The sequence below is a fragment of the Elaeis guineensis genome, chromosome 7 (genome assembly GCF_000442705.2).
Source record: "Elaeis guineensis isolate ETL-2024a chromosome 7, EG11, whole genome shotgun sequence".
NCBI classification, from domain to species: domain Eukaryota; kingdom Viridiplantae; phylum Streptophyta; class Magnoliopsida; order Arecales; family Arecaceae; genus Elaeis; species Elaeis guineensis.
The window spans coordinates 3,295,297-3,321,375 of NC_025999.2; the positions used below are offsets into that span (position 1 = coordinate 3,295,297).

At 39.3% G+C, this 26,079-nt stretch overlaps 1 protein-coding gene across 2 annotated transcripts; it reads right to left on the minus strand.

The window, feature by feature from the left end:
* Positions 1-1,029: 1,029 nt before the first annotated feature.
* On the minus strand, positions 1,030-12,222 carry LOC105049343 (protein MANNAN SYNTHESIS-RELATED 1). Of its 2 annotated transcripts, XM_073260783.1 has the most exons (7): positions 11,963-12,222; positions 11,712-11,833; positions 10,898-11,051; positions 10,715-10,785; positions 3,461-3,546; positions 2,403-2,985; positions 1,030-1,479 (listed from the first exon to the last, which is right to left on the minus strand). In XM_073260783.1, exons 2-7 carry the CDS (start codon positions 11,811-11,813, stop codon positions 1,201-1,203), a joined length of 1,275 nt encoding a protein of 424 aa, XP_073116884.1. In that variant the 5' UTR covers positions 11,814-11,833; positions 11,963-12,222; the 3' UTR covers positions 1,030-1,200. The 2 variants fall into 2 exon arrangements, with proteins under 2 accessions (XP_073116884.1, XP_073116883.1); XM_073260782.1 differs by having other exon boundaries at positions 11,712-12,222.
* Between the last annotated feature and the right edge of the window lie 13,857 nt (positions 12,223-26,079).

The window sequence follows — 26,079 nt, forward strand, 5'->3', positions numbered from 1 at the left end:
TACTTCCTCTCTTTTGTATCGCATATAAATGTGAGAAGATGAAAATTGAAAGCCCTTTGAATGTCTTTTTCTTTCTTTTTTTCTATTTTCTTCTTTCTCGTTGAATGGCTCACTTATTGCTCCAAAAAATTGATTCTCCATTTGAATCCTCTACATCTATGGCCTCAAAAATAATTTTGTATGTATATATATACACTTTCAATCCATCATCTTTTATGGCAACAGCTCCTTATTAAATTGTTTACTCATGGTGTTAATATATAAACTTTTTAAGTATAAAAGTATAATATTATTCTTTTATAATAATACCCCTAAGCAACTAGCTACATTGAAACTACAAGATTGTAGTCTCATGGAAGAACATGAATGTTCCACGAATTCCAATGCCTATGGGTTACTGGAAGCCATATTCAGCGCACCATGAAATAATGGCCTGCCCATAAGGTTCCCACCATTGTAAAGTTCAAAACTTTTAATGGGATAGATGGGTAAACTAGATATATATTATAAAGAATTATATCTTTTATAAATATATCAAGAATATTGATGCAAAAGGATAATAAAGCTATTTATTATCTAAAATAATTATTTATTAACACAATCAGCCAAAAAATTAACCGGAGAGGCATGGAACTTGAGATGATACAATAGGCGTAGTCTAACGCATTTACTTTATGTAACTTCAGATATTAAACTTTAGATAAGGGTGACTTTTCATTAATTGGACAAGTTTGTCCTTCCAAACCCTATCATTCTATAATATAAAATAGATTGTGTAACAACACCATGATAATATTCTGTAATACATGATGTATTATAAAAGAAAATATTTATATTGTATATATTTTCTGGGTGTATTTCTACAAAAGCCTCATATGTATCCAAAAGACTATATGAACATAATTCTGGTGTGGAAACAAATGGAACATATATTAAATTGGGATGTACTCGACACTCTTTGTGACTTTTGTTCCCTTCAACAAATTGTGATCAATGATCCAACCAATGCAGCTCATGACGCTTGTCATATACTAAATAAAGCTGCTTTTATTAACTTATTTACTTCAGTACACTTTGAAGGTTCACTACACTGGAAAAGTAGAAACAGAGAAAAGGAAACTCAACACGAAAAGGATTGTAGAAGTGATTCCACGAAGAGGGGTAGGGCTCTTGCGGCTCTATATTTTATCTAGCACACGTTTAGCAATAGCATGAGTATGCCAGATGGTTCTTCTTGGTGACGTAGGCTGAGATGAAGTTAGAAGCTGGAGCTGAGGAAGCACGCACTTGGGAGGGTACAAGGATTTGCGTCCGGCCAGAAGCTATTCTCTTCCCAGCAACATTTCCATAGAACAGGCCAGAAATTGCAGGCACAAACACATCGCTGTGGGAGCAAATGTGGAAGTCAAGAGCTTTCTCTAATTCAGAACTTTGTGACCGGAGGAATGCACCTTTCTTGTCCGCAGGTATGATATCATCCTGCAACAATACCAAAAGACAAGCAGGTAACACCTCACAAGCACAGCATGGTAAGCGCATTGGTGCTACTTGATAAGGAAATGTCAAAGCCATGATCCAGACCGCAGAGAGAGTGACAAGAAGCAGTTCATTAACAAGTTCATCAATGTTTGGCACATTATATCAACCATCAGATTTTCAGAAAAAAACAACATGCAAGTTTGGTCTTTAGGCTGTGCCTGATTGTTTCCTTGATTGGTTTTTTTGTGAACATACAAAATGAATACCATATTATAGGTTCTTTTAGAAGATGAATGACACCATGCAAGACAAGGTTATGTATTAAACTTGGATATCAGCATGCAAAATATAATATCAGATCACCTGTAAAAGTATAACGTTTCTCATGGCAATGTAGGAGAAAAAAAGTTTCTGCATTTGTCATAATACCAAAACATTTACTGTATTGTCAGAATAAATAAAGCCTCAAGTTGTAAAAAGAAGCCTCTTTATAAATGTAAGGAATCCATTGATAACTTTGTGTAAGAGTAGTGCAGCACTGAATGACCTAAAATGAAAAATCACTTACTCCTTTCTATGCTAAGATTAAGCAATGAACAGAAAGAAAGCTTACATGTAAAAGCCCAATACATAATTTAACTTACACGTCAGCCATGCAGCATATAATATAAGCTCCCACATAAAAGTATAATTTGATGATAATGAATGGGAAAAGAAGAAAGCTTCTGATATTATCATAAGCATAGCAGTATTTGTGATTTCACAAAAGAAACTTTTGGTTACTCAGGCCTGCTCAATAAATGAAAGATTGCTTTTATAAGTCAAACTTTTGTTTATTATCCTAAATGCTATATAACAAAAGGTCAGTGACATTCTTGATAAAGTTGGGGTGAAACAATAAGTGATTAAAAGACGTTACTCACCTTGGTGTAAGTTTTTGGGAAGATCTCTTTCAAAGAATTAAGACTTTCATGCCACCAAGTCTGAGTCAGATAAATAGTGGTATCTCCATTAAAGCCAATTTTCCTCAAAAAGTCCCCAATCTCCTGTGCACTGTAACAACTTTTCCTTCCTCTGTCTCTACTCTCTTTGCAGCTCTTTTTCTCGAGAATATCAACCCTCAGGTCAACTGCAATGAAATGACTGTCTGATTTGCGGCTAATTGTTTTCAGCCTCTCCACCATTCGTTCAGCCACTTCATAAATTTCAGGTTTCAGTTCAAGGCTACTGAACATTGCTAAGCAAGCAGTTGAATCCAAGTCATCATTCCGCTTTTCCCTCACTTTCATATTTATCGAAGGGAAGAAAGTTGCAAGCCTCAAGTAATTCTTCGTTCGGAATATTGGTTCAACATTCGCCATAATGAAGTCTTCCGACACCCTATTAGGGACTCGGACAACTGCTGGCTTTTCAGTTGCCACCTCAGCAGGTACCTCCTTAACTATCTTTATCACACCATCCATGCTCCTCATGAATTTATCTGAATCATACATATCTTCAAAATTCCTGCAAATGCATTGAGAATTTTGAATCCTCAAATGGATTAGAAGCTATAAAATCGGCACGCAACTGTGAAACTGACTTAACTTTTATCTCATTCTTGGCAATCAAAAAATAATATTGGAGGTAAATAGGTACTAAGAGAGATTGCAAATTATCTTTCATATCATAGGATAAGGTATTCATTATAGAAGCAATTACCTAAATAGTTTAGGCCTAAGGAGAGAAGAAGAGGTTATTGCAATTCCATCAAGCAATTGAAATGAAATTTAGTAATGTTTTTATTACATTTAAAAAGATAATTGATGCACTCTGTTTTTCATGTTGGTTTTGCACAAAAGAAATAAAATGCTTAAACTTAAGCTTTTGTCATCACGGAGGATGCAGTATATTAGGTAGCTGAATAACTGGACAAAATAGAAGGCGAAACCTTTCACCGGGGATGCAAAAAAAAGCATGTGCTTACAATTGAAGCACTTACTTCTTTTGACCCAATTCACTTCCTCTGATGTCAGGCAGCACTAGTGTAGCACCCAGATACCTTGCAATGACCACCGCATCTGTAAGCTGATGAATGAAAAATGAATACAGATTACTTAAAATTTTCCCGACACATTACATTTTAATAATGTGGGTTGCATTTTGGTCAAAGAAAAGAAGAGAGGGAACTAATTAATACTGACTATGAATGATAAAATCAAGAAGCATAACAAAATAGACACATCTGCCACATTAGATATAGGATGTTTTGCTTCCAAATACGAGAATAGAACAACTAAACCTTAATCCATAGTTCAGGTCATGAGATCAATGGATTTGCATCATGAACTGGTAGACCCAGCTAACATGTTTAGGGGGTTAACCCATTTTAGGTCAGTTTGACATGAATATGACCAAAACCTAATTAACTTATTTAACCCAGCTAAATACCATGGAAGGGCATTTTTAGTCCTTTAGGTGGGGATATAAATATCTAAGAGAGGAGAGAAAGGTCTCGGTTCCTCTTCTCCATCTCTCTCCCACTTTCCCATTTTTCCCATTTAGAAACCCATCGGTTACAACATGATCTGTACTCTGTTGACACCCATCTCCACCCTACCAAAATGCCTCATGCCCCGAACTTCATGCTCTTCCAATGCAAAGATCAAGCCTTCAAGCTCTTACTACTGAAAACCACATATCTCCATTCAATCCTTTTCACTGGTTTTATTCTTTTTTAATGGTTGCTAAATAAGAGATGATAGGGATAGGGGAGGTTTTCTTTATTAAATAATTTTCCTTTTCTTTTCATTTAGAAGCGGGCCTATTAGAGAAGAGCTTAGATGGGGTACTCTTTTCAATACAAGAAAGGAGAACAAGGGGAAAGAGGGGCTTCAAGGGTCCATTCTTTTGTGGGTTAAAAATTTACTTGGGAATCTATATTTTCCTAGGTAAATATTTTCCAGCAACATTTAAACAAAAAAAATAATTTATCCATATTTTTTTACACATAGGAAAGTGGCTTCGAAGTCTGTTACCATGTTCTTTTATATTACTAATTTTCTAGATAAGTTGCTAATCCATATTTTCCATAATTTCCTTTTATGCCTCATAGATTTGGACAAAGTGGATGACTGAGTTATTGGGCATTGAATGATAGAGGCGTTGGAAATGAGGATGGGACATTTTAGAAATAAAATTAAATACCTACTTTACTGACTAATGAAAAAATGATTTAGCCACCTTCTAGATGGATAATATTTTTTCCTCATTTTATGAGTAAATGCTATCTATGAAAAATAACTTACCCATCTTGAAAAATGTGGAATATAGTAAGTTGGTCAATGGAAAAGTTGACCAACTTTCCCATGATATGTACCCACCAAAGAACGAGAAGGGAAACAATGACCCTCTCCTCTTCCCCTAGTAATGGTGATTAACACATTTCTAACCCCTTATTTCAATTTCTCCTAACTTTATGCATGTTATAGATCAAGTACAGTTGACCATGCTAGGTTGGGTTAATCATGTCAAGATAATAAACCCCTTCCTCCATAATTTCCTCTACTTTTGTCTATTATGCATGAAGTCAAGTTAACAGTGTTAGGTTAGGGTCAATCCAATCAACCATGTCAACATAAGAAGTAAATTAAGCCATCTCCAATATAATCTGACATGAGCTATTGTTAAATAGGTCAACCCTATCATGGCATGCCACTCATTTAATAAATAGGTCATCTTTGGTTTTGAGATTGTCACTTATTAAACATGTCAGGTTTCGATTGATAACTTTCTTACAGTAGGTGCATCTCAACCTGCCTGAACCTAACTAGATCCAAACCAACATGAGCCATCATCATCCATGAAGTGGGAAGGCAACTATGAACCATAGCTATTTACATGACCCAATCCAACCTAGACCCAACACATCTAAGTTGACCCACTGCATTCATGGCTCCAGTACAATTCAAACATTCCCAACCCACTTGGTTGTCAGACTAGGTTTAAGTCAAAGGGTCTCGAGCCATTAATTCAAAGCTGAACTATTAAATACATAACATAAACATTAGAAACATTTGGGTAATATAAACCAAATATGCTAATCTGACAGCTATAGGCTATAATTTGAGAGAATTTTATGCCCTAGGAAGATATCAACTCCAAATCCTTATCAGAACCTAGAAGTTGCCTCCAACCTTGCCCTCTCCTCTCATTCATCCCATCTCTAGGCCCGATCTCCCATCAATACCAACATCAACCTCCTCTTCTTTACCTAATGAAAAGCCCTTGCCACCAATGAGGCCGCTCTCCTCCCAGTTCCCTCACCACCAATCTCTCACCTTAACCGGTTACTGCCATTCCCATTGAACTCACTCTATTGCCACCCCCTCTTCTCCACTTCTCTAGCCGCCCCACTAACAAATTTGGCAATGCCAACTCATCTCGGTTATCACTACTAGATCTAGCCAACTCAGTGTAAATGCAACAACCACATGAACAATTCCAACCACCCCAACACAGATATGGTTTCCCATCATCAAATCTAGGTAACCTAACTTGATCCCACTGCCCCATCACCAAACCTAGCAACCCAACTAGCTTTGGCGGCCATATCACTAGATTTGGCTATCTAACATAGATCTGACTACCTTAATGCAAATATGGCTTATCCATTGCTGAACCTAGCCACCCTGTCACATTGCCAATTGCTCCAACATATCCAACCACTCAAACATAGATGGCCAAAGACAACCACCCCAAATAGATCCAACTTGTCTACCACTGAATCCAACTGCCACAACATAGATCGTATCATAGTATCACTAGATCTAGCCACCTTGATGCTTGTCTGTCTTTCCCACTACCTGATCCAACCACTTCAATCAAGCCACTAGCTATTATTATTAGCCAGGTAAATAGCTCATGTTTGTGTTAGCTAGGTTATCTTAAGTAGGATCAAGAATGATCATGGTTGACCCACTAGTGCACCATGTTAGATTTAAGTTTTTCGCCTATATGAACTTGACATAGGGCATGGAATGAACCCAAATCCAACCCAACCAACATATTGCTACCACTAAACCATGATGTTGCCTAAACTCTTGATACATTACTAAGAATCCAAGTGTCTTAAAGCACATAACATATTAACCTCCAAAAAGGAGCAGATCTACGGCACTTTTGTACTATCTAAATATATGAACATAAAAATGTGCCTATATATAAACCAAAATATATTGACAAGTAAACTAAGTTAACTAGCTAATGGTTTTTTTTTTTTTTATTGAAAAAACTCCCATTCACACCATCTAAGATTAGAGAGAGAGAAGAGAAATATGTATGATATCTAGAATGATGACATCCATAGCATTATCACTTGGAATAAAGTGCCACCTAACTAGACACTTGGCTTTAGGAGTGCCACAAAGTGTCATAGCATATCCATGTGTTGAAAAATGCCAACACCCAACACTATGAAGTTCCTAAAAACAAAAAGTGCTCAACTAACCAAAGAAAATTATTGTAAGCATATTTTTCAATAAAGATAACCAGCACATGTGCATACACTAAAAGAATTCCCATATTTATGGAAATTAAATTACAAAGCGAAATAAGCATAGCCAACAAGAAACAAAGTGTGACTAGAAGTTTGTGAGTAATTAAACAAATTTGCTAAAAGCATATTGTTCATAAGATAATCACCGGTGTTAAAATTTGACACCTCGAGATTCAGCCCACATTGAGCTCACAGCGAGGTTCACGGCGAAAAACGGAATCCAACGAGATCAAGATCACCCCAAACAGAGCTCGAATGGAGGAGATACGAGCTTTTGAAGTCAGCACGAGATCCGAGCCGGTGGAGGACCGGCGGCGGCGCGGCCGCAGGTGGCGGCGCCCGAACAAGATGGGGCCAACGAGCGAGACGCGCGACCCAAGCGCGCGGCCCAGGCGGGCGGGCGGCCCAACCGGGCGCACGGCCCAGTCGGGTGGGCGGCCCAGCTTGTGCTCGGGCTCGCGTGCGGGTGCGGACCAGGCCCGCATGCGCGGGCTAGCCCAGGCACCTTGCCTGGGCCTGTACCCCGGTCCACCGTGGACTGGGCGGTCCACAGCTGGGCCTGTGGACCGCGTGGGCGTCTCCCACGCGTTTCACGCGGTCCACGGCACTATTCCGTGGATCGGAGTGCGATTGGACGGCGTAGGTGACTCCCGGTCTTGATCCAAGGGTCTGGGACTTGATTTGGGTTGATTAAGGAGTCCTAAACCTAATCTAAGTCATGTTTAAGCCTATAAAAGGCCTGGAACAGTGAATTGTGTGGTGTGTGGTCTTCTGGTTTTGCCGCAAACCGCCGTACGGAGCCATACGGAACCCGAGAGAAGAGAGAGAGGCGGAAGCGCTGAGAGAGAAGGAGCAGGAGACTCCTGGACAGCGGATGCCAGGCACTTTAGGGGTTCAGGGGGTCTTCCAAGAGAGAGCTTTTGTGAGAAAAATTTCTAGTGAGAGAGAAATTAGGTGTACAAGGATTGAGGGTGAGATCTCCTCTTGTAATTTTTTTTTTCATAGTGAAGTTTGCATGCGCCGTGGAGGCGAGCCCTTTTGTGGCTGATCCACGTATTTTGATTTTTTTGTTTTGTTTTTTCTTTCTTCCTGCTGTATTGTATGGTACCGAAAAGATTTTGGGAGGTGGTATCCTATCCAGACATCCACCCAACAAGTGGAATCAGAGCAAGGTGGTACAAGGACGCAGATTGCAGCGGTGATGAACAAGACTGAAGATGGAGAAGACAGGAACAATCAAGATGGAGATCAACAAGTTTGATGGTAAGAGCAATTTCTCTTTGTGACAGGCAAGGATGAAAGACGTGCTCATCCAACAGGGATTGATCGATGCTCTCTTGTGCGATGAGAAGCCGACCACCATGGAGGTGCGGGATTGGAAACGGCTACAGATGCAGGCGGTGAGCACCATCCGCATGTACCTGACGGATGAGGTGATGATCCATGTGCTGAGTGAGATTTCTCCGACGGTGCTGTGGTCGAAGCTCGAGGAGTTGTACATAGCGAAGTCTCTCACCAACACTCTTTTCCTCTGGAGGCAGTTCTACCAACTGCAGATGATTGAGGGACAGCGTGCAGGAGCATCTCAGCCACTTCCAGAAGATCTTCACCGATCTCCTCAGCGTTGGTGAGAATATTGAGAAGAAGACCAGGGCGCTGGTTTTACTGGCGTCGCTTTCTCCTTCGTACGAGTCCTTGGTGACTGCTCTTCTAGTGGGGAAGAACACCATCAAGATGGACAAGGTCACCGCGGCGATACTCCAAAATGAGGTTCTCAGAAGGGAGAATCCAGCTTCGAGCTCAGATGACGGTCCAAGTCCAGGTCCAAGTCCAAGAGGGACTTGAGCAAAACCAGGTGTTACCAGTGTGAAGAGTTGGGGCATCTAGCCAGAGATTGTCCTCAACTCAAAAATCGGACGGTGGCTGCTGTAGCAACGGCCGGCAGCGATTCAGATGGAGATGTCCTAGAGATATCTGACGAAGTATCTACTTCTTTCCAGCAGTGAATATTAGATTCTGCATGCCCCTATCATGTATGTTGCAGAGAGGAGCAGTTTGACTTTCTGAAGAACAGTGAGGGCACTGTATATCTGCCGGATGGATCAAACTGTGCGATCAGAGGCATTAGGACGGTCAGCTGGAGGACACATGACGGTGCAGTGAAGAGATTGGGGGAGATCCAATACATACCCGATTTCAGACAGAATCTTATCTCACTTAGCAGACTGGATTCGAGAGGCTACAGGACGGTAGTTGGTGGAGGAATCCTGAGAGTGCTACGCGGCGATAGGATTGTGTTGGAGGGGAAGAAGGGGAGCAGAGGATATTATTACCTGGCAGGAAGTCCAGTGCAAGGTGGAGCTCCAGGTGGAGGCGGATCGGGCATGAGACAGGAGACTCGGAAGGACGAGAGACGACGTCGCAACGTGAGATTCCTATTGCCGCATGACGATGCCCCGAGCAGGTCTCAGGTCAGGAGGAGCACAGCATACGACGGAGATGGGATCGAGCAGCCTGGCTCGACTCCCATGTTTGCCCATCCATGATCAGCAGGCGACTGCCCCAGGGCATGGGGGCGAGGAGATCCAGAAGCCCTCGGAGTTTGGAAGAGACCGAATATCGAGTCGATGTGGAGATTGTTAGGATTTGACACCTCGAGATTCAGCCCACAGTGAGGTTCGCAGCGAAAAACGGAGTCCAACGAGACCAAGATCACCCCAAACGAAGCTTGGATGGAGGAGATACCAGCTTTTAAAGTCGGCACGAGATCCGAAGAGGCGGAGGACCGCCGGCGGTCTGCGGCGGGCCGGCAGAGCGGCTCAGGCAGGGCCAACGCGCTGGACGCGCGACCCAGGCGCGCGGCCCAGGCGGGCGGGCGGCCTAGCCGGGTGCGCGGCCCAGCCCGTGCTCGGGCCTACGCGCACGGGCCGACCCAGGCCCAGGCGCCTTGCCTGGGCCTGTACCCCGATCCGCCGTGGACCGGACGGTCCACGACTGGGCTTGTGGACCGCATGGGCATTTCCCACGCATTTCACGCGGTCCACGATACTATTCCATGGACCGGAGAGCGATCGGACGGCGTGGATGACTCCCGGTCTTGATCCAACGGCCTGAGACTTGATTTGGGTTGATTAAGGAATCCTAAACCTAATCTAAGTCATGTTTAAGCCTATAAAAGACCAGGAACAGTGAATTGTGTGGTGTGTGGTCTTCTGATTTTGCTGCAAATTGCAGTACGGAGCCGTACGAAACCCGAGAGAAGAGAGAGGACGGAAGCGCTGAGAGAAAAGGAGCAGGAAGCTCCTGGACAGCGGACGTCAGGCACTTCAGGAGTTCAGGAGATCTTCCAAGAGAGAGATCTTTTGTGAAGAAAACTTCTAGTGAGAAAGAAATTAGGTATACGAGAGTTGAGGGTGAGATCTCCTCTTGTAAAATTTCTTTTTCATAGTGAAGTTTGCATGCCCTGTGGAGATGAGCTCTTTTGTGGCTGATCCACGTATTTTGATTTTTTTGTTTTGTTTCTTCTTTCTTCCTGCTGCATCGTATAGTACAAAAAGGTCTTGGGAGGTGGTGTCCTGACCAGACATCCACCCAACAACCGAAAATACAAATATTAAACCATTGCCCTGCATAACTGAAATAGACTGCAAAGAAGCATTAGATGCACAACCAACAAGAAACATTGTGAGACCAAGATACCTGCGAGACATGGTACTCAGGACCACCCGTCAAAGAGAACGTAATGTAGCCTTTTGGTTGCTCTGCCTCCACTGTGAATGCGAGTTTGGAAAGGGAAATAATCAAACCATACTATTTAGATTCTTAGAGATATTTCCACTATGATAATGATAAATGAAGTTCTAAACAAACTTTACAACTTACTTATAGCAGGTTTATTCCAACAAGTTTTTAGTCCTTGGCCATATTCACTCCAAGGCCCTTCTTTCACTTTAGAACCTTTGCGTTCTTCTGAATCTTCAACTCTCATTACACTATATGTATTATCCGGCTCTGACGATAAGGTGAGAAGACCCACCTACACACACACAAAACAATCTATGCTTGGTTATCTATCAATATTTAAACTGATTTCAGCATGCAAAAACTAGGATGATTTTTCATGAACTCAATGGGGCATCGCAAATCATGGGGAACTACATGAGTAAATAAATAAACTTCTTCCAAGATTATAACCAGGGTCTTGCCAACATTACGTAAATGACAAAATAGAACAAATCAATGTCATGTTTTCATAGGGAAAACGAACAAATCAATCTCATATCCAGCATGTATTCAATATATACTATATGAGCATGGCATGAAACTAGACTACTTTGTCTCCTTGGATGGATGGTAAAACATTGTAAAAGAAGAAAAATGAAAAAAAAAAAAACAAAAATTAACCCAGAAAGATGCAAACAGAATCGTTAAGGCTCTGTTCTTATGCAAGCCAAGAAACAGAGAAAACGGGATCCACTACCAAATCTGAACATTACCATCCAACCACCAAACGAAGTCAAATTTCTACAAGTCTTGATATGAAACCTCGATAAAAATACCGATTTCGACCGAGTTTCCATCACACAGAATACTTCAAATCACCGACAATCAAAGCAAGAAGACCAAATCAAGAACCTGAAGGAAAAACCCCCAAGAAAAAAAAAAAAAAATCAATTCAGATCGAGATATTAATCACCTCCGCATTATCGAAGTGGTCCTTCTTGATCATATTCCCAAGCATCGCAAACATGGAGATCGTCAAGAACGCCGCCAGCACCTGTCTCGGATCCACCGCCATTTCCCCTCTTCCAGAAGCACCTCAAGAAGAGAGAAAAGAGGGGAAGAGCGAGGAGAGAACCAGAGCGGAAGAGTTGGTATGGGCCTCAGAGGTCCGCAATGGGATCAATTTAAAGACGGGAAGGGGAGGAAAGGGCCGAGAGCTTTTACTGGGATCCGGCCAAGGGAGCGACAGCTCAGAGAGAGAGAGAGAGAGAGAGGAGTCCAGAAACCCCCAACTTCGGCCGAGGATGCGACGGTGAGCGACACGAGGGGCGACGGGGGGAGGCGACGCCTGACGCTTGTTAAAAAGAAAGAAAGGATGGGAGTTTCCGAGTGCCGACACTCTACGAGATAGAGAGACAGGGAGAGCCCAGCGGAAAACGAGACCACTCCTCGCTCTGAGTCTCTGACTAGTGACTACCGGTCCTCCTTGCTTTGTGGGCTTTTTCTCTATCTTTTCTGTTCACTCCCACCTTTTCTATGTTTTTTTTTTTTTTGGATTGATTTGGTTTCTTTTGGTTGGTGAACACTGCTGGTTTGGTGCGATTTTTATTTTTTTTTATTTTGTTTATATTTGGAAAGAAGGAGAGTAGGCCGTGGAGAGATTTAAAAAAATGGTAATCAGATGGACATTGAAATGGACTGCTCAACTTGAAGTGATCTACTTGATAATTGGGGTTTGGAGTTTGGTTGAGGGCTTGTGACTGGTGGTTACTTTTGGAAGAGGTATCTTCGGACATAAGGGTTTATCGGGTCGTGTAATAATTGTGGCTGACGGTTGCCTCGCCTAGCGAACGTTGGGCCAGCTTTGAGACCTTTTTATGTGATCTCGGATTAAGTCATAACTCAAGCTTACTAATTAAAATTTAAGAAATTCTCTACTTGGAAACTATTCATTGAATGTAAATTTAGGAAAATGATTAGTAACTAGTAATTAGTCAAACAAACTTAATCAGGCATGAGGTTGGTGAGAAGAGTAAGAATTGATTAGCTAATTAGATCAAACATGAGACTAAAATACTATTACACGATGCTTTTAGTTGAAAGATTTTGGTAAATCTTGTACGGACAAGTGGCTTAAAGATGACGTTTATAATGCCAATACTAGCTCAACTACAATCACCGGCGGTGCCTGCAAAGTGGCTCATAGAACGACAGGCAATGGTTTAAGTTCAACAGTACTTGATACTGTGTGCAGCGGCTGAAATATGCCAATTCATGGCTTAGCTGGCTATCATAACCGCACAAAAGATGCACAATACGTGGCTCATGAAGCAGTGTTCATGGCTCCAGTTAACCAACAGCTGGTGCCATGCATAGTAATTACGCTTTGTTGATTCACACGTAATTATTGTACGCTGCTCCTCGAGGCACATAGTATGCATGAGAGATGGTTGAGATTATAATATCTATCAAAATTTTAGATGAACTATATTTTTATTGATGTTAAATTAATTAAACATCTTTTTACATCAAAATCTAATTTTAGAAGGTGTAGCAAACAAGTACACTAATTCCATAATACGATAAACAATGGTAACCTATTTCTTTGTATTATAGATTTGACAAGGTCTTTTGGCATATGCATCTATGAATATTTAAATCTGTCATGAGGATACGTATAGGATTATATTTAGTTCTATATTAGTCATGTTCTAGATAGGTCTAGAATATTATATAGAGTAAAAAACTTAAAAATATTTTTTAACTAATTTTTTTTGAATAAAATTTTATATTATTATTATATATATATATATATATATATATAATATATATATATATATATATATATATATATATATATATATATATAGTTCGGATCGGAAGATATATTTGATTCATTCAAACTAGACTACCAGACTTGTTCGAGATCAAAGATAAAAATAGGCAAGTTGGTAAAGTCGTTAGATATAGGATATTAATTATTTGGGTTTGATTTCTGCCCTCATGCCAATTTTACCAAACTTTATCCTGAATCATATACAATTGCCCTTTGCATGCGTATTAAGTGTAAAAGGTACCTCATGTCATTTGCCGGCATTGTTTTTGCATGCTCGTGTCTATATTTATCATTTTTTTTTCATAAAAAGTTATTGTCTTTGGAAAAGTCCAGAGCAGATCCCCACAAAAAATATTCTGAAATGGAGGAGACAGCATCATGTCGACGTCTTCAAACCCAGGCGCAAATTGAGGCAGCTGAATGCCCTTTGCGGAGGCCCAGGTCCGAAGATTTGATGTACTGCGAGAACGAGAGAAAGATACGCAGGCAACTGCCGACTTTGACCAGATCTCTGTTCAAGGACCACCGAATCAGGCATACACTTGACGTCAACAGTCTATCTATTTATTTAACCTACATCGTGTGGGTTGCTCTCAGGCCAAGGTGGGTTGGGTCCGGATCCGTCTTGATCATGATCCAACATGAGGTGACTTCAGGTCTAAAACTTAGACCAAGATCAGACCTGGCCCATTCATTCAAAGGCTGAATTAGGTAGGCACAGCTTAGTGATGGCCGTTCTTTACGGAAATTTGGACTTTAGTTTGGGACACTAGCGGCCATGATCCTTAATTTGAGCTGATAGACCCCAGAATGTGATGACACGTGTAATAAATTTTTATTATCATGACATCCTCGACGTATTAGCAAGCTACATGGTAGAGGATTGCCCTCCCCCAATAGTTCTATGGAAAAACCACTTTATATACCTTGGTTTTGACTATTTGTATGATCAGAATTTGTTGATCAAAATTTAATTACTTCTCGGTCCATTTTTCTGATGGCCATTTAACTTTCTATCTACAAAGCTATGTACAGCATGGGATACAAGCATGCGTATAAAATAGGGGTACCTGTGAATAAAATATGTGTAAATGTTTAGAACCGTACACAAAAGATTAAATGGTTAACGGAACTTGTTGAGGGACTCCATACCAAAGTAGTTCGATCCGATTAGGGCTATCGACGGGCTGTTTCAAAGAACTGGACCTGTTCTTACCAAAAAAAAAAAAGAAAAAGAACTGGACCTGAAAGTCTCGGTTTGTGCTTGAATTGTGACCTTAAAGCCGAACTAGGTCAAAATACGAGAAGGTCAAAAATACTCACGAGCTGGGCCCGGAGTTAGGCTGAAAACGTTACATGAAGGGGGCATTGTCTTCCAACAATAGAAATTACCCCTGCTCGAGTGTGGTCTGTTCCAGTACCATCTAGCCTGGTTCAAGCCACGCTAGTCCGGGGTTTTGCAAAATTTTTTGTGCACCGTGGGTGGACGGTGTAGAAAATCCGATAGGAATATACCATCTCACCCGATTGGTTGACATAATCATCATTTTTCAACACGTATTTAATATCTATAGTCAGTTTTTTCATTTAAAAAAATTTATATGCACTTTCATAGGTGGCAGATAGCTATAAAATCTTGTTCAAGTAATTCTTTATGCATTATATGCAGTATAGTAAAATTGATATGAAATATACCGTCCAATCATATTAGATCATATAGAGCAATTAATAATAGAATAGATATTTAATAATGTTCAGCTTTTTTCTATCAGATTTTTGCTGATAAAAATATCCTTTCCCTTCATAGAACAAAAAAAAAATAGTATTATCACTTCTTAATATCTTATATGATTTTTGTGAGTATATATGATATTTTAAATAATATATATAATTTTTTATATCTTTATATGATATCTTGTTGGTTATTATGACTTTCTGATGTCATATATGACTTACTATATCTTTATATAATATTCTGTGAATATATATGACATTCTAAACAATATATACTTTCTATGAAAATATATATGACATTCTGAATACTATATATGATTTTCTGTAAATATATATATTATCCTGAACAATATTTATGATTTTTTATATTTTTTTATGATATACTGTTAGTTATTATGACTTTTTGATGTCTTATATGACTTTCTATTAGTTATAATAACCAATCGGATATCATATAAAGATATAGAAAGTCATGTACATTGTTTAAGATGTCATATATATTTACAAAAAATCATATATATTATTTAAGATATCATATATATCAATAAAAAGTTATATAAGATTTTAGAAAACCATATATATTGCTTAGGATATTATATATATTCACAAGAACTATATATATTATTCAGGATATCATATAAAGATATAGGAAGTCATATATATTATTCAGGATGTTGTATTTATTTACAGAAAATTATATAAAATATCAGTAAGTTATATTATTATTATTATTTTTTGTTTTAACGGAGGGAAATGATATTTTTGTCATTAAAAATCTGATGAAAAAATTGAATGATATTAAATATCTATTTTATTATTAATTATACTGTATGATTTAATATGATTGGATGATATATTTCATATCAATTTTACATGCGGTGCACAATAAATTACACAATCTTGCTATTGGTTGTTCCAAATGGCCCATGGCCGTGCTGAAATAGAACTTCGCCCAAACAACTTCTGCAGCTGTGAATTCTTCTTTTCGTGGAAAATGACAGCAAAATGGGGTTTTAACCCCACACTTCTACGGCTCTAGGTACTTAGAGACATGGGCTCGAAATAAAAGGGTGACGAAATAAAATTTGGTGCTCCAACTGCTTATGTGTCAACAAATATCTTTGTGAACACGGAGAAACCATACCCTACACTAGGTGCGCCATGTTAGTGGTACACCATGCCAATCAGAATTTTCATGTCTACGGGGTCCATTCATCGTACGGCTAGTCTTGGACTGTCTTCTTGTCACCTTATCTTGAATTATATCTATGGTGCACGGCTAACGAGGAGCATCCAGTGTAAGGTATAATGTCTCATCAACAAGGGCTTGTACAGCCGACAAACAGAAACCATGACAACTTAGAACCAAAATGCTATAATCTATTTGTAATCATATATAAATTCACAGTTATTAGTGTGCTACCCGTGCATGTGACATAATTTGCTAATGTACAATGTGACCAGAATCTTTAATTACATAACACAATCCGTCGTTGAGCTGTGATTACTGAAGCCATAGTTTGAGAATATGATTTCTATTTAGATCTCTCTCTCTCTCTCTCTCTCTCTCCCCCCTTCTCTTTTGGCAATGCAGCAGAATTTTTTTTTTTTTTTTCTTTCAAGAGATATTCTTTCTTTCATTCTGCTAATATAATTCATGAGAGAGAGAATCAAAAAAAAAAAAGAAGAGAGGAAGAAAAAGAGATCTCTTTGATGTACTATTAATTTTTTACATAGTAAAAATTTTTTGCCTCCGCCCGTGGACGTAGGAGTATCATTTTGATCTCCAAACCACGTAAATCTATGTGTTTTTCTTCTTCTTCTTCCCTATATTTCTTTTCGTTCTGTGTTGGAGATCTGATTCTGGTGTCCGTTCGTGTTAGTGGCATTATTATTTGTGTTTGTGTGCGAATTTATCCCAACAAACTGATATCAGAGCCTGGTTATCAGGTCGCTCGTTCTGTCTGCACACAAGCTCCGTTTGCTACTTTACGAAGGATTCCAGATGGCTGCGAAGTTCGAAATCGAGAAGTTCGACCGAAATATTAGTTTCGGTATTTGGCAAGTCAAGATGCGCGCGATCTTGACGCAGCAGGGGTTGCAAAAGGCGTTACTTGGAAAGGAAAAGATGCCGGCCACATTATCTGAAGAAGAGAAACAAGAGATGGATGAGAAAGCTCTGGCTGCGATTCAGTTGTGCTTGTCGAACGAAGTTCTGCGGAAAGTCATCCATGAGAAGTCAGTGGCTGCTTTATGGCTCAAGTTAGAGTCGTTGTACATGACAAAGTCCCTCACCAGCAAGCTACATTTGAAGCAGCGTCTCTTCATGTTGAAGATGGTTGAAGGTACATTTGTAAAAATCCATCTTGATGAATTTAATTCTATTCTTATGGATCTAGAGAATTTAGAAGTCAAGATTGAAGATGAGGACCAAGCCCTTTTATTGCTCTGCTCTTTACCACCATCATTTAAACACTTTAGAGAAACTCTACTTTATGGTAAAGAATCTATTTCTATTGAAGATGTGAAATCATCCCTATTTTTGAAAGAGTTGATGGATAGGGACTTAACTGGTGGTAGCAGTGAAGGGATTTCTGAAGGCCTTGTGGCCAGAGGCCGTTCACAAAAGAGAACTTTTGAGAAAAAAAAAGAAGAGCGCAGATCAAAGTCAAGAAACAAGTTTAAAGTCTGTAATTACTGTAAGAAAAAAGGACACATTAAAATTGATTATTACAAGTTGAAAAACAAACAGAAAAGAGAAGCAGAAAAATCTGAGAATGCAACAGAGGCTGGAGTTGCAAAAGATGAGTCCGATGATTATGTTTTATCTGTTAATATTGTCAGATCCAAAGATGAATGGATTTTAGATTCGGGTTGCTCCTACCACATATGTCCTTATAGGGACTGGTTCTACATCTATGAGCAGATTGATGGTGGAGTTGTTTTGATGGGTAACAATACCCCATGCAAGACTGTTGGGATAGGTTCAATTCGAATTAAAATGCATGATGGCATAGTGAGGACATTGACACAGGTTAGACATGTTCCTGACTTGAAGAAGAATCTTATCTCCCTAGGCACCCTTGAAGCCAATGGGTGCAAGTATTCAGCTGAAGGTGGAGTTCTCAGAGTTTGTAGAGGTGCTCTTATTTTGATGAAAGCCAAAAGGTCCAGTACTTTGTACATTTTGATAGGCACTATAGTTACAGGTGCAGCAGCTGCTGCATCCCCTTCTATGTCAGAATCAGAAGTTACTAAACTTTGGCATATGAGACTGGGATATATGAGTGAAAAGGGCATGACTATGTTGAGCAAGAGAGGCTTGCTTTGTGGTCAGAGTACAGGTAAGGTGGATTTTTATGAGCATTGCATCTTTGGGAAGCAGAAGAAAGTCAGCTTTCAAACAACAATTCATAGAATCAAGGCTACTCTGGATTATATTCATTTTGATCTTTGGGGTCCTGCCCGTGTTCCTTCTAAAGGTAGTGCCAGATATTTTCTAACTTTTATTGATGATTATTGTAGAAAAATTTGGGTGTTTATGATTAAACATAAAGATGAAGTATTCGGGCAATTCAAACAGTGAAAGGCTTTGATTGAAAAACAAACTGGAAAAAAAATTAAAAGGCTAAGGACAGATAATGGGCTTGAATTTTGCTCTGGTGAGTTTAATGAGTTTTGTGAAAATGAAGGCATTGTCAGACACCGTATAGTGAAATACACTCCACAGCAAAATGAAGTGGCAAAGAGGATGAACAGAACTCTTTTAGAAAGAGCTCGTCGTATGTTGTCAAAGCAGGTCTTAGCAAAGACTTTTGGACAGAGGCAGTGTCTACAGCTTGTTATTTGGTGAACCGTTCTCCAGCTACAGCCATTGCATGCAAGACTCCAGAAGAGATGTGGTCAGGTAACCCTCCTGATTATTCTGATTTAAAAATTTTTGGATGTTCTGCTTATGTTCATGTTAATGATGGTAAATTAGATCCAAGAGCTAAAAAGTGCATTTTTTTTGATTATGCATCAGGGGTGAAAGGATACAGATTTTGGTATCCTGATCCCAAGTCTCCTAAATTTTTGATTGAGAAAAATGTTACTTTTGATGAATCTGCAATGTTATCTCCTAGAGAGGAGAAAGTTATTTCAACTGATGCAGGTTCTTCGGGTAATGGCATGAAACATGTGGAGTTTGAAAGTGGTGGTTCTACTATTGTGAAGCATTCTTCCCAGCAACAACAGCAGGTGATAGATTCAGCTCAGGTGGAGGAAACTCCACAAATGCAGCAGTTTTCTCTAGCTAGAGATAGGCAGAGAAGAGATATTAGACTACCTCAGAGATATGCAGATATTGTTGCTTATGCATTGTCAATTGCAGAGGAAACACTTGATGCTAATGAGCCTTCCAGGTATTCAGAGGCTATATCTCATGAGGATTTAGCTCAGTGGATAGTTGCTATGTAGGAATAGATTGAGTCTCTCATGAGAAATAAAACTTGAGAGTTAGTGAAGGCTCCTAAAGGAAAGAAGGTAGTTGGCTGCAAATGGATCTTCAAGAAGAAAGAACGTACTCCAGGTGTTGAAGATGCTAGATACAAGGCACGGTTGGTTGCAAAGGGCTACAGTCAGGTAGAAGGTATTGATTATAATGATGTCTTCTCACCTGTTGTGAAATATAGTTCTATTCGTGTTTTACTAGCATTAGTTGCTTCTTATAACTTGGAGTTAGAGCAAATAGATGTAAAAACAGCCTTTCTGCATGGTGAACTTGAAGAGTAGATTTATATGCAGCAACCTGAAGATTTTCAAGTTGAAGAAAAAGAGGACCATGTTTGTTTATTGAAAAAATCATTATATGGTTTGAAGCAATCTCCTAGACAATGGTACAGGAGATTTGATACCTTTATGACACAATATGGATACTCTAGGAATAGTTTTGACAGTTGTGTCTACTTCAGAAAACTATCAAAAAATTTTGTTATTTATCTGTTGTTATATGTTGATGATATATTGATTGCAGCAGTAGATATTTTTGAGATCAATCAGCTAAAAGCTTTACTCAGCAGTGAGTTTGAAATGAAAGACTTAGGAGCAGCAAAGAAAAATCTTGGGATGGAGATCTAAAGGAACAGGGGTGCAGGTAAATTATTTCTGACACAGGCCAGTTATGTTCAGAAAGTTTCTCAGAGGTTTGACATGTGGGATGCCAAACCAGTTTCTACACCACTTGCTACTCACTTCAAACTTCTTTATCACCACTTCCTGCTCACTTCAGCTTCTTTATCACCTCGGTCCACAGATGAAGAGGTGTATATGTCACGTGTTCCATACTCCAGTATAGTTGGCTCTTTGATGTATGCTATGGTCTGTACCAGACCAGATATTTTACAGGCAGTCAGTGTTGTGAGTAGATATATGTCCAATCCTGGTAAAGTACATTGGCAGGCAGTGAAATAGATTTTCAGGTATTTGAAAGGTACTGTTAATACTTGTTTGGAGTTTGGCAGGAACGATGATGTTTTGTCTGGATATGTTGATTCAAACTTTGCAGGAGATCTTGATAGAAGAAGATCTCTTACTGGTTATGTTTTCTCAGTTGATGGTTGTGCTGTTAGTTGGAAAGCTACACTTCAACCTACAGTTGCATTATCTACTATAGAAGCAGAGTTTATAGTAGCAACAGAGGCAGTGAAGGAAGCTATGTGGTTAAGAAGCTTATTTGGAGAACCTAGTTTGGAACAGAAAGAGACTATTATATACTGTGATAGTCAGAGTGCTATTCATCTCACTAAAGATCAGATATTTCATGAGAGAACGAAGCATATTGATGTGAGGTACCATTTCATTCGAAAAGTCATTGCACAGGGCAATATTGTTGTGAAGAAAATTGGTACTGAAGACAATCCAACTGACTTGTTAACAAAACCTCTTCCAGTAGCTAAGTTTAAATATTGCTTGGACTTGGTTGGAGTCTACAGCACTTGAGGATATCTTTCGAAATTTTGGAAGAGATGAGAATTTTTTACTATTTTTTTTTGTGAGAATTTAAGTTTGAGGAGATAGATCAAGATTGTGGAGAACATTCGTGTTGACCAAGCCAAAGGTGGAGATTTGTCAGGTTGACTCGGTCAACAGAGCAGTCTCCCTTTTCCGTTTTCGTCCACGATTTTTGTGGGGGCGATTAAGGAAACCCCCCCACATGCGGGCCTCTCTTTTGGCAATGCAGCGGGATTTCTTTTTCCCACACGCGGACCTCTCTTTTGGCAATGTAGCAGGATTTCCTTCTTTTTTTTTTTCTTTCAAGAGATATTCTTCCTCTCCTTCTGCTAATATAATTCATGAGAGAGAGAATCAAAAAAAAAAAAAGAGAGGAAGAGAGAGAGATTGAAAGCTTCTCTTTGATGTACCATTGATTTTTTATATAGTGAAAATTTCTCGCCTCCGTCCGTGGACGTAGGAGTATCGTTTTGATCTCCGAACCACGTAAATCTGTGTGTTCTTCTTCTTCTTCCCTATATTTTTTTTCGTTCTGTGTTGGAGGTGCGATTTTGGTGTCCGTTCGTGTCAATGATATTATTATTTGTGTTTGTGTGCGAATTTATCCCAACAACAAATAAATAATATTGAGAAACTCTGCGCCAGGAATATATTCTTGTGATGCAAATTATTAGGATTGTATGATGGATGTCCCTGCCAAGATCCTCATGGGTAACTATCAAGATGGAGTAACATGGTGGGTTCTGCTTTCCACCTCCATTGATCATTTCTCCGCTCATAACACCCGTCGTGGATGACAAGTGCGGATTGATTAGCTCCATCGTAAGGATTTCTTTTTTTTTTTTTTTTTTTGGGTAAGAATCACAAGGATTTCTTTGATCCCTGAGGATGTACACAAAGTTTCGTGAAGGACAAGCATGTCTATGTCTCAGCCCACAAATCCTCTTATTCTAGTGCTGTGAGCGGGGAGTGGAATGGTGTAATAAAAGTGTTTTTATGGCGCAATAGGCTTGCTATGAAAGGGGGGATAGCTGCAGGGGGGCAAAATCAGTTCGGAGAACAGGTTTAAAGCTATAGAAGGATTTTTTTTTTTTCCTTTGAGGGGGAACGGAGGTAGACAAAGCTACCCCCAGCATTCATTGTTGAACGAAGAAAGTTAAAAAAAAACAGAGGGAAGAAAATGCCGTGGGGAAGAAAGGAATGATTACAGAAATAGGTTACAGGATAATATAACAACAACAATGATACATATTGGTTTCATGGAGTCGCTGTGTTGAACCAGTGGGAGTGACATCCAAGCAGAGGCCTCAGGCGAAGGATCGCTTGATGGCTATCTTTTCCACTGTCCGTGGGGAGGGGTCCCTGGATAATGAAAGAATCAATGGCTTTGTGCGGCACCCCCGTTAATTGAGGATGCTTTATGGAGAAAAATCCTCCTATTCCTCTCTAACCAAATTTGCCAAGTTGGAGCCGTGACCAACTGATCCCAACCCTTCCTGAGATCCCTCTCAATATTCTTACTTCTCCAGACTGACCAAATTAAAAGTGGATGGAGTCTTTGGGTCTACTTGTGATGTTCAACACAGTTTTGACCACAAACAGCGGGCTTCTGACGAACGAGCATTTGAGAAATAGGTGAGTTGTAGAAGGATTCATGCTCTTTCCCGTGACATTTCAAGGTTTTTTACTCTAACTCCTGTATTTTTCTCTTTTTTTTCCTTTTTAAAATTTTTTTACCCTTAAATTACGAACATAGTGACAAACGATAATTGAAAGCTCTGTTAATCCGTTTCTTATTTGCTTATTTTTTTTCTCTTTTTTTTGCCTATCATCTGCAGTCGTGGCAGAGGATATAAACATAAACTAGTCGAAGATCCGTGCGTTGTGCAAAACCGAATGTACAAAAATAATTTTTCAGATGCTGTTATCTTATTTTTAATTATTCAGATATTGTTATTTGCAGGATTATAATATATAATATTTGACAGTTAGAAATATTGATGTGCTTATACTGATGAAAGAATAATATTAAACAACTAATTAACATAGAATTAAGGAAACATAGACCTATGCAACAGTGCAAAAAGAAGCAACAGTGAATAAGAAAGAATAATTCTACATCTTATATAGGAGGATGAAGCGTTATGCATCTATTAAATGAAAGTTAATATATATTCTTAGTGGACTACAAATGTTAATAAACAAACAATTTTAGAGTTCCCAATGTACAACACATGGCCTCATGATTTACTCAAACAATTAAAAAAATAAAATTTTGAAACAATAATTCAGAAAATATCAACGGCATAGTAACTCAATACCATACAAAAGGATCAATTAAACATTAATAACATATCAAAAGAAATATTTTCAATATTTAAAAGATATACATTATGCTGGCCCTAAATTCTTCTATTGATTTTCACAGACGATGATTACACAATATAAAAATTAGAACACCAGTTATCATAATAATCATTCAGAAAAGAAAAAAAAGGAAAGAAAGATAACAAGGCATACCCTAGGAGAATTCTTTATTATGGACGTGCAAATATGTATAAATCTATGAAATAATAATTTTTTCTCAAATTTTATTATCTAATATCAGTGAATGATTAATTTTAATAAAATAATTACTAAAACCATTATCAAAATTAGATTTTTTTTGAAAAGTAAAATAGTATTGGGGTTCGGGATGATGGGGGTGACCTTTGGAGAGATTACAGCCAACCTGCTCCATAATTTTTTCTATTTTTTTCTTTTTTTTTCTCACTTATTATGATATAGTGGAATAAAATACAGACACATCACTGTGTTTGCCCACTCGCACCATCCTTTCATTTAATACCCTATCAAATCCATTTTTTTCCTCTTTTTATCGATACAACTCAAGCTCTCCACCATTCTCCTCATCATGCACAGCCGACCATCCCTCTTTTAATACCCTATCAAAGCTAAATAGAAAAATAATATTTTTAATTATTATTAGAAATAAAATAATAATAGATATATATATTTTTTCCTCCCCTTCCCCAAATATTTTCTTTTTTTTTTTTACTTTTTTTCCCCTTCCCTTCCTCTCGCTACCTCCCCTCCGCCCCCGTCGCGTGAGGCCCAGATCGCTGCCATCCATGCCACCCTCACCGTGGCCTCACCCTACAACCGTCCACGCTGCACCCGCTTTGACGCCACCAAACCCCCTCCCCTCCCCTTTCTTCCCCCAGCTCCGACACCACCAATCCTCCTCGCCTCCCCTACCCGGCTCCGGGTGCCTCTCGCCCCCCCCCCCCACTCTAGGCTCCGGCTCCGCCTCACCAGCTACAAAAGTGGGCGTTTGTGAGGCTCGAAGCAAAAAAAAAAATGCTACTGAAGAATAAAAAATAGAGGGGAAGGAAAGCACCTGAGGGAGGAGTGCAAACAGAGGGGTGCGGGCAGTCGCCGGTGCTTGCGTGGAGCCGTGGGTCTTGAGTTCATCGGGGTTGGGTGAGGGAACAAGAGGAGACAACGACGAGGCAAGGCCGTAGAGGGTGCGGGGGGCGGCCAGGAGTCCTAATTGGGAGGCTTAGAGCGGCTGAATATGGAAGTTTCGATGATGGTTGCTGGGATTTTGTGTTGGTAACTTTTTTCTTTTTCTTTTTTTTTTCTTTTTATTTATCTCTTTTTTTGAACATATAAGAAGGAAAGCACCTGAGATGGATGGAGGTGGGCGGAGATTTGTGAGGAAGGAAGGCGACGATGGAGGCGGCCGTCCGCAAGAGCTTAGCAAAGAAAGAAACCAGTAAAGATCGGCGGGAGGTGGCGGCAAGCAGAGAGGAAGGAAGTCCAAACAAAGTATGGAGGAGATCCGCATGAGGTAGCAATCTGAGTTGGCAATACCACAATATTTGGAGAAGCTAAGTTATCAACGCCATTATACTCCTCCACGGAGTATTACTATATATATATATATATATATATATATATATATATATATAGTAACTTCAACCTAAGCATTTAAATTAGAAGGCCTAGGCACAAGACTGAAGGAGATTAATTGTTGGCGGACGGATGTGAGTGAGACCATTGAAATTACTTGAATTTAAATACCTGGGACTATTAGTAGGAGGCAAGAGTTCAAATCGAATTAACATCGGGTATAGGTCAATTCATGTAGATGATTTTACACTTTGATGGTAGGTTATGTGAACAAAGTAAGGATCTTATCCTCTTAGAAGAAGATGATAATGGTAATGAAGACTACGATGACAACAATCCGAGACCTCTCCATTTGGATGAGGCGTGTGTTCTATCTCAATTGATTAAATGCGAAAAGAATATATTCAACGAATCCCAACATGTTTATTTGTAGCATGAGTTAGGAAATTCTTTTTTATGTTAAAAGAATTAAAAATGGTGGGTAGCGAAAACGTCTCATAGGTTGGCTAACAAGCAACGCAATAACTCATTAGAAAAAGGATATCGAGCTTCGGCTTATCTTCCTATGTTCCCGCGGTGCAGCCTCGATAGCTATCAACAGCCCACCGTTAGATGATTTTAAAAGCTCCCTTGGCTGCGTTCTTTGAAGTCTCGCCAGGGACTATAACAACTATTACGTGAGTTAGGCCTATTATAATAATAATAATAATAATAAGTAATGTCCAGCCTTACCCTTACGTGCCTCTTATAAAACGTGGGGGCATCATCTTGTCCCTGTCTCAATTCCTGTCATCAGAAAAGAATTAATAATCCTGGATATAATACCATGCCAATTTATCAATGAGGTGATGTCAAGGAGATAACC